The following is a 9,242-nucleotide window of genomic DNA, read 5'->3' as shown; positions in this document are numbered from 1 at the left end:
ATCGGGCCTATGAAATTGGACTTTTATGGGTTCAGCGTCTTCATTTGCTTCTTTTTCTCACTTTATTTAATATTTAAATGAATTTTTTAAATGAGAAAATAAAAAATTTATTCATTTTTATTCGATGAATAACTTACTTCAACTATACCCTATTTGCAAACATCCCTCAAATTAAAATAAATAAATACTATCTTCTGCGTTTTTTTTCCTTAATTTCAATAAAATAATAGTGTGACACTAATTCTCAATGCTTCTAGAACGATGCATGAAATCTGGGCTTGTCCCAGGCTATACAAATTTCTCTCTTTAGTGTTTATAAAGAGTATTAACTGTGGTTTAGGGTTATTTGTGTCTTTTCCCTTTCAACTTTTACCCTCAGATATTTTATTTTTTAAATTCTGGCCCGCCTTCGTCTGTAACGCCTAACGATCCATCTAACGACATCTTTGTATCAGCCAATCTTACCGCACCACGTGTCTGCCCATGATTTCCCGCCAAACCTACCATTTCATGACTCTCTCTTGCCTTTCAGTTCCAGTCTGACAGTCTCACAAGCAGCACTGATCAATGGCTTCCTTTCTTCAACTCCTCCTTCTCTTCTCTCTCTCCTTCTTCTCCCTCTCCTCCGGCGTTCCGTACGAAGCCATCCTCGATGCCGCCGACATTCTCTTGGATTCAGGCTTCATTTCCATGGCTCTGACTATCGAAGTCGTTGCTAAAACCCTTCTCCTCCAATCTCCTTCCCTCACTGTCTTCGCTCCATCTGACTCTGCCTTCGGTAAAACGGGTCAGCCATCGCTCGATCTGCTCCGATTCCACGTCGCTCCAATGCCATTGCCGGCGCAGAGCATCCGACTGCTCCCTTCCGGCGCCAAAATTCCAACGATGTTCGATAAGAACTCTCTGGTCGTCACCACGCCGCCTTCTGATCGAAGAATATCACTGAACAATGTCAGGGTTAATATTTCCCCAATCTACGATGACGGCTTCGTTATAATCTACGGAATCGAGAGGTTCTTCGATCCCAATTTCAAGTACGTGCCGCCACATCGAAGATCGCATCCAAATCCTGCGTGTGGTGCAACGAACGAGACTGTGAGTTCCAGCAATTCTTCGAAAGAAGCCGTTAGAGCCTTGAATGCCGGAGGGTACTCTGTGATGGCTTCTTTTCTCGGAATGCAAATATCTATTGATGAGACTCCGATGACCGTATTTGCCCCGGCGGATAATGCGGTGGTAAGTCATCTTGGGAATTTCAGCGACTATCCATCGTTCTTTCTTCGCCATGTTGTGCCCTGCAAGCTTCTCTGGAACGATCTGGTGGATTTAAGCGATGGGTCTGAAATCCCCACGTATTTGGATGGGTTTTCCATTAACGTCACGAGGGCAAGTGGAATATTGGTGCTGAACGGAGCCCAAGTTTTCTTTCCAAATATGTTCTACAATAACGAGCTTGTCGTTCATGGCGTGAATGATGTTCTGGCGACGGACGAGAAGACCCAGGAAGCTGCTGAATCTTCCTCTAATTTGGAAGCTAAGCGTGATGATGAGGAAACTTTGTTTGACCCTGGCGAATTTTGAGGCCTGAAATTTATTCTACTGTCAGCTGTCAAGTACATTTTCTTTGTGTGAATTTTCAATTACTGGCGAATATCTCTGTTGAAATGAACTCCTGGTTTCACATTCAATATACTTTTGATGAGCGCTTGAGATGTGTGAGGAGCTTATTCTTCTAGGCTGGGTTTTCATCAATCTTTTATGTGATATGAAAATAGATGACGCCTCAAACTTGCTTGTGTGGTGTATGAATTGAGAAGACCAATTTTTCTCTCTGAAAGAACAAATATTTGGGAAATAGAATCGTACTACTTGATTTATACTCCATATTACATATTTTGTTGAGTTGAGACGTTTCATTTCGTCGTCCATTCCTAACTTCTTACCTTCTCACAGACTCACAGTTACAGTGTCTAATTACACATTTATATTTTGTTTAAAACTGACACACTGAAACGAAAGATCGAATTGACACAACAAAAGTGATGGAGGTTTTCCATACGTTATGCTCAAAGATTGATTGTTGAAGATGGCTCCTGAAATGCTTGTTAGAGCTGACACAGAACAAAAATGGGGGACCTGTCACGTTTCCCAAACTTTGATTTATTGTTTATAGGGTCATTTATTAATTTATTGAATTACACCCTGACTCTGGAATGGTTTATGTTGTGTCATATGAATATGTTAGAGAAAACGATTTGGCTTTTGATATTGACCCAGAAGAACTGAACCTCAGTTCATACTTTTCTGATCATGCAAATTGTCTTTCGATCGTGTTTTTGATGGTTTTACAGGTGGGCATGCAAAAGAAACCTTTTCTAATCTAAGGGGATTGTCATTTTTTTGCTTTAATGAGAAAAGATTGGATTTGAATAGGCACTTTTTTGGGACAAATACAATTTTGATATATTAATATCATCATATTATTATGGATGGTAATATCAATTTTGATATAACATTAATAACCAGTAGATTAATGCATATAAAATGGTATCTATTAGATAAGTATAAAAACAAGGTTGCTGCTAGATAGAGATTAATATATCTAATTTTGTTAAATTATTATATATGTGTGTGTGATTTTTGAACTAACTTAATTGAGAATTCTTAAGATATTCTTATGAAAAATATGGTATAGTTTGATGGCAGTCGCCTAATTCTCTAGGGCACTAGCAGAACGAATATTGGATATGACTTAATATTCCTAGAGTTCATGATTGATCATGTAGAAATCATAGCAATCTTAGAGAGCTGAACCACGTCTAGATTAACAAACCAAATTGCTTTTCCTTTATGTATAATACACTAGCGTTTGCCTGTAATCTTCCAACTCCAAAGCTGGAGCTTCGCCCCACCTTTCTTTCATTATATTATAACCCTTGACAGAGGGGAAGTAAAACACTATTCATATACTTCTAACTATTTTCCTATAGCACAACCTACACCCCACTTGATACAACAGATGAAGCTGGTTTTGAGTTATTGCGGTTCTTGCTGAATCTATTCTTCAGCTTTTCTGGCAAGGAAAACTTCACAAACACTTCCTCCTTTTGGGGGCGGTTCGCATAGAGTGTCCAGAGAACCAGGCACAGCAAGACACCAACTGAAATGAGACCCAGCCCTGCATTGATGATCTCCAGATAATGGTTCAATGGAGGGCAGAAACTTGAAGTGATCTCTTGGAATGTGTTCCTCACAAAATCACAATTCTGAAGGCTGAGCAGAGGCGGAGCATAGTGCTCTAACGCATAGCTTTCATTAACCGCAGCCACCAACTGCGAGTAAACCTCCGGAGTCACCCTGCCAGTGGTCATGCAGTGTCCAAGTGCAGATACTTCACATTCAAATTTCTTCCAAACCTGAAAACTCCGTAAAGGCGAAAATGAGTTCTCCTTTCATGTCATTGGCGGAAATACATAGCAGAACAAGATCATAATATCCGGAGCAATTTAAAATTTGAAGAGGAGCATTCTTCCTTTCCCCCCTCTGTTAATTTTCATCAGATTCGTTTAATAGGGAAAAAAGAATAATTATTTGTTTTATTTAACTTGTTTTGGCCTTCCAGTACACCAGACAACCAAGCATACAGCCAACATTTCAAATGCACTTGTGTTGGCTTCAGTTGAACATTCCAATGCCTCATTAAGATAATATATTAAAAGTGGAGGCAAGTTTGGGAATCATGTCTCGACTTCCAACAGAAAGTAGATGTAACAATTCTCACCTATTAAACAAGTGAACTGATGCTCATTCAATATTCAAGTTGAGTGGTGAAAAACGTACCAGTGAAGCATTTGTTGAGGAAACTTCTTGGGTCGTACACTCACGCTCTCGTAACTGAGAATCAAAAGGGTAGCACAAGGGCGGCATTTTTGGTCCAGACTGATTGTAATAATTCGAATTGCCTGGTCTGGGATTCGCATTTGCACTAGTATATATGAACTGATTAACAACATTTACGATATCAGTGACCACTTGTTTACTCCGAAAAAGTGTCCTGTTGGTGGTTCTCTGATCAACACATGGAAGGATGTTGCTAAGAGCAGATTCTGCATGTGGATTCCCCACCCATTCTCCCATAGCCATACAGGTATCAGAAATTGCACTACAATGGGGAAAAAAATTATAACGATCAGGTCTTGCCAATGTGTCGCTGTTATTTTCTTTTTAAGAAGAATGGAATTTCCAGAATGTACAGAAAATTAACCCCAACCCCAGTTCAACGTTAGCAGTTCATGTCAGCTTTTTCGTATGGTTTAATCACATTTGCATTCCTCCTTAACAAAATGTAAAACTCTTTAAGGCACAATAGCTTACTTATTAAGGATCATGAAAACTCCACAGAGAATGAAAGTAATTGCAACCAGTAACCATCCACTGATAACAAATCTGCAATGGAATCAAACATAAGAACATGAATTGTGTGCTTAAAGTAGATAATGGGATAAAAAGCAAAGCCAATTTAGAATTCAAATAGATCGTATGCAAAGATAACTTACATGAGGATGGCATGTTGATGTCCAAGGATAGACAAACCTGGGGAAAAATATTAAAATCAGTTATATATAAAGCAATATTTCAAGTATAAAAATATTAAAAAGAATTAAAAAAGGGTGCAGTTTCCTATATCTTTGCTATTAGGTCCTCTAATTAAAATATGACAAATGAATGGTATAATTAAGAAACCGTATGGTTGTCAAATTTTAACACGAGACATTATTAGCAAAATACTAGCGACCAAGTCCCTTGTCCCGAACAAAATAGCTTAATTTCTTTATAAAATTAACAAGAATACATACATAATCCAATCAGAGCCAAGAGAAGCATAACTGCAGCCACAACAATCAAAGCCGAGCGCCTGAAAAAAAAAAAAAGAGAGAGAAAGAACACCAAGTTTAGCATTCCAGATTCTGAGAACAACTCCTATAGAATGAATAGTGACAAAACTAAATATTACATACACAGCACTGAATACTCTTCTTATTCTAACAGAATTTTCATTTGTCTTTTCAGATAGTGTATCTGCTGCAGTATTTAAGTCTGCATTTATACTGTCAATATCGTCCATGACATCAGATGGAAGAAGGATCTGGGTAACATTGATAGTCTTTGCAAGAGAAAGATATCCTGTGACATTCCTCAAAGTTTGCACAGTGAAGTCTGACTGATTTACAACATAGTGGAGAGTATGTAATGCCTCGCCATGAAACTTATCCTGCCCTACAGAAAGTAAGATACATCCAGTCCTGTGTAATCAAAAGATCAGGACATGTTAGCACTTAGAAAGAGAAACCAAGAAAGGTTTAATGCATTAAGGTAATGTTTGGTATGAGGAAAGCTTTATTCTAGAAAGGAAATAGGAGATGCCCTTAGAAAAGAAATAAAATAGGTGCATCTCCGATTTCCTTTCTATCACAAACTTCTTCCGTGCCAACCATGGCATGATTTTAAAGTAAAAAGTAGCAAGCAGCGACATAGGCAGTACTCACTAATACTCTCTTGCAAATTCAAGTGAAGGGGTATTGGGAAATAATTCAGCAATATACATTTTTGCCATTTGATTACAACAGGATCACTGGAAGCGACTCCATAAACTAGCTATTAATATCACTGGGTTCCACTAATGTTCTCACTAATTTCCTTTTCCATTCCATATCTTTCCAAATCCCCAGCATAAAGTTGATTACTGAATTTAAATCTTTGCACAAGATTTGTAATGAAATATAGAAATCCGTACGATGTTTATGACACACATTACAAAAACCGAAGAATGTCCCCAGTAAAAAAACCATGAGAGAAGATGCAAGTACACTAGCTAATACAAGGAAAAACAATTAAACAACCAACCTTTATAAAGCCTGTAAAGAAACAAGATTTGTCACCAAATAAAAGGAAAAGAAAAAAGAAGCGAAATTACAATGAGTTTAGAGCATTACGCTGCAGCACAGGTAAATAGTATGAGCAATATAAGACATATTCTTTGTGAATGATTTGATCCTTCGTCATTGATGTTGATCCCCCATCCACAGCATAGATGAATTATAAGCGCCAAACCAAAAGAAATAAACCATAGTACGGCAAGAATGAAACCAGCAGCACCGGTGAATCCAACCGACTGTACGTAGAATGGACGAAACCCAATTAATTAAAAAGCATAACAGAACTGGGAAGCTGATAAGGACAATCAAAATATTAACAGAATTAGGAAGCTTGTTTAAAATATTATCATCTCAGGCTCCTTATTATGCAAGATACCATGATCTTGGACACCATTGTCATAGAAAGACTCGAAATTACGCCAAGAAAAAACAGAGAGAGAAGAATCAAAACCATTCGATGCAAGACACAACAGACGAACAGATGGAACATATTCTACGACACTACAACAATATTCTCAGATGACAAGGGAGATTCAGGCCTCTTACAGCTCCTGTCATCCGAATCTCACATGTCACCATCGAATTAGTGTCAACAACACAACAAATCGTCCATTTGAGAAGGAAATGAATACTGATTAATCAGGGTACTTACGGCCCAATAATGCTGATTTGTGATGTCCCAACCACCTCTGTACTGTCGAAAATGCCTTAGAATATCGGGTCTTCTGGTCCGGTTTGCCGCCAATACAAGAGTGCCCTGATGCGAATCAGTTTCAGGCCCTGGTGCGAGAGCCGCTTGTTCGATTTCGTTCTTCCATGGACCCAAATTATCTCCTCCTGAGAATAACAGAGGAGCATAATTAATTAATTACAAAAGCTTGTTCGAGAAATCACTCAGTCAACAATCATGCAAGTTACGTCACAAAAGAGTATTAGTCTTCTTCACAGAAAGAAAGAAGCATCGCTATTGATTGGCTGCTAAGAAGATCTACCAAACTGGAAAACTTAAAGAGTTTCCATTTCCGGGACACAACAAAATCCAGGGACAAAGACGTTCAATATGAGCTTAATTTTGTCTTACAAGATCCAATTTCTTGAAAACTCAGCTAAAATGAAGCTTAAAATTCAGAAGCATTTGAACTTTCCAGAAGAAATGATAAGCTCTCGGGCAGCCAAACAAGATCTAAATCCAACCCATCACCGAAAGCAATAAGAAGCAAAATCACGGTGGACGAGAAGAATGTCATGAACGAATCAAAGATGCAGATAATTCCAAGACGAACCTAGAATAAACTTGATGGAATGGCCGGACGAGCCACTTGGAGACGAAGCTGATATTGAGGTAACCAATATGGCGAAGAAGAGCAAGAAAAACGAACACCCATTAGTGGAAGCCGCCTTCATTACGAATTCCCGGCAAGAAGAACACTCAGCACACATGGGTAATAGGCCAACCCGCCATTTAAGGATTATCAGTAGAACCCCAAATCTCAGCACAAGAACCAAACACTAATAACACAGAGCATGTGTGGCTACTGTTAGAATCAGTTAAGCATTGTGCTTAGCTTACTAGGGTTCTACCGACCTGAGGAGAGAGGAATACCACAGAAATAGAGAGAAAGTCACATGGTGGGGGCAGTGATGATGAAGGTAGATGGGAGGGAAGGGAGGAGAAAAGGCGGGTGTAATTTCAGTGACGGTGGACTAATGAATCTTCTTCCATGGTCGGTGAGTCACCTCTGAAAATTAAAGCATACGTGGAAGCCTTGCAGATCGGTGGTGCCTTCCTGCGCCCCTTCTCGCCTTTTTTCCCCCTTTTCCTTTTTCTTTTATTTTTCTTCCTTTTCAATTTCATAAATATATATTTATATATTTATATATGTATGTATAATATTTAAGGTGATATTTTATTAGAAAATGAACTAAACAAAAGTGTAGGTAAATTTGCAGTGTACGGTATAAAAAAAAGTTAATAAGGTTCTTCTCAATAATAATTTTTTTAAAAAAGTTATTATCCAAAAAAATAAAAATGAAATGAAATGAAATGAAATGGGGACGGAGAATTTATTGATAATTTATCATCAAATTTTTATTTACATTAATATTAATGTTGACATTTTTGTGTGATCATATTTAAATTTAATTCATTAAAACATGTTTATTTTATGAAATAGAAGCAGACAAAGGAAAAAGAGCAAAGTGGGCGGCATCCGGCATGAAAACAGCATTAAGTTTAATTCGAGATAATTTTTAAATAATATAAAGTATTTTATAAAATCGTAATGCGCGTGGCGATTTGGTAATTTGATCTTCACCTAAATTTTAGGAACAAATAAAGCAGAAATGCATCTTTTTCTGATGTTTTAAAGTTAAAAATATAAAATTTAGGAAAGATGATAGCGTGTTGTTGGGTCCACCGTACTGATGATGCTGTTCCTTTCATCGATTGATAAGAAAAGAATCTGATCAATCGAAGGGGATGGGTCCCACAGGGATGGCGCGTGCAAAGCAATAAGAGTTAGCGCAGGCACGTGACGAGGACCAATAAGGGCTTGTGGGGGCCCACTTTCCTGAGGGGATTAGGTGGGCCCAATGTGGGGCATTGAAGGACAAGAAACATCGTCGGCCGCACCTGATCTTCGCGCTTTTCGCGGCCTTTACTCAGTTTCTCACTCTTTCCTTACGCGGAATCGCTTCCCGCTTCCCTCCCCGCTGCCATGCTATTACTCCTCAGTCGTTATCGACCCTTTTTTGAATAAAATAAAATAAAAAATTAATTAAGAAATAAAGACATAAAATAAATATAATTACTAAAAATTCTCATAACAAGTGAATGATAAGTTTTATTGTGAAAAATTATAATAAGCCACACTATCATTATTAATTATTAAGACTTTTTAGTAATTATTTTTTTAAAAAAAACTTTAGTGATTTTCCCAAATAAATATATAAGTAACGTGTCAGTGAAATCACAATGGACAAAGATACCATTAAGCAAATTGTTTTTTATGTACTGACATTGATGTGATTGAGGGATAAAAAAAAAAAAAGTCTAGTCAACCAGAATAACTCAATACAACATCAATAGCAGACTAGATGGCCAAAAAAAAAAAGGCAAGGTTTAGAAGATTGCTTATTCACCCATATAAAAGTTTGGATTTCATTATAAACAAGGAAAATTGTAGAAAAGCATCAAGATTGCATAAAAAGCCTCTTTTTTTTTAGTAAGCAATAAGTGTGTGTGTTTTTTTTTTTGAGTGAGCAATAAGTGTGTCTTTAATTTTTAACATTCCTCCTATGGCTTAA

At 37.6% G+C, this 9,242-nt stretch overlaps 2 protein-coding genes across 2 annotated transcripts; one reads left to right on the top strand and one right to left on the bottom strand.

Annotated features, from left to right (window-relative positions):
* Nucleotides 1-567: 567 nt before the first annotated feature.
* On the top strand, nucleotides 568-1,583 carry LOC114716875 (putative fasciclin-like arabinogalactan protein 20). Its single transcript, XM_028901945.1, has one exon. It carries the CDS (start codon nucleotides 568-570, stop codon nucleotides 1,579-1,581), a length of 1,014 nt encoding a protein of 337 aa, XP_028757778.1. The 3' UTR covers nucleotides 1,582-1,583.
* A 1,217-nt stretch (nucleotides 1,584-2,800) lies between these two features.
* Nucleotides 2,801-7,627, bottom strand: LOC114716873 (uncharacterized). The gene is made up of 9 exons (XM_028901942.1): nucleotides 7,220-7,627; nucleotides 6,589-6,773; nucleotides 5,994-6,172; nucleotides 5,019-5,303; nucleotides 4,857-4,915; nucleotides 4,557-4,593; nucleotides 4,375-4,446; nucleotides 3,841-4,162; nucleotides 2,801-3,416 (listed from the first exon to the last, which is right to left on the bottom strand). The coding sequence occupies exons 1-9, from the start codon at nucleotides 7,374-7,376 to the stop codon at nucleotides 2,997-2,999; spliced, it is 1,716 nt and encodes a 571-aa protein (XP_028757775.1). The 5' UTR covers nucleotides 7,377-7,627; the 3' UTR covers nucleotides 2,801-2,996.
* Nucleotides 7,628-9,242: the final 1,615 nt, after the last annotated feature.

Source organism: Neltuma alba, unplaced genomic scaffold (assembly GCF_004799145.2).
Source record: "Neltuma alba isolate B1F8T4 unplaced genomic scaffold, ASM479914v2 tig00011697_pilon, whole genome shotgun sequence".
In the NCBI taxonomy this organism is placed as follows: domain Eukaryota; kingdom Viridiplantae; phylum Streptophyta; class Magnoliopsida; order Fabales; family Fabaceae; genus Neltuma; species Neltuma alba.
Note: the sequence above shows the minus strand (reverse complement) of the source record. Positions and strands in the feature narration are given on the sequence as shown.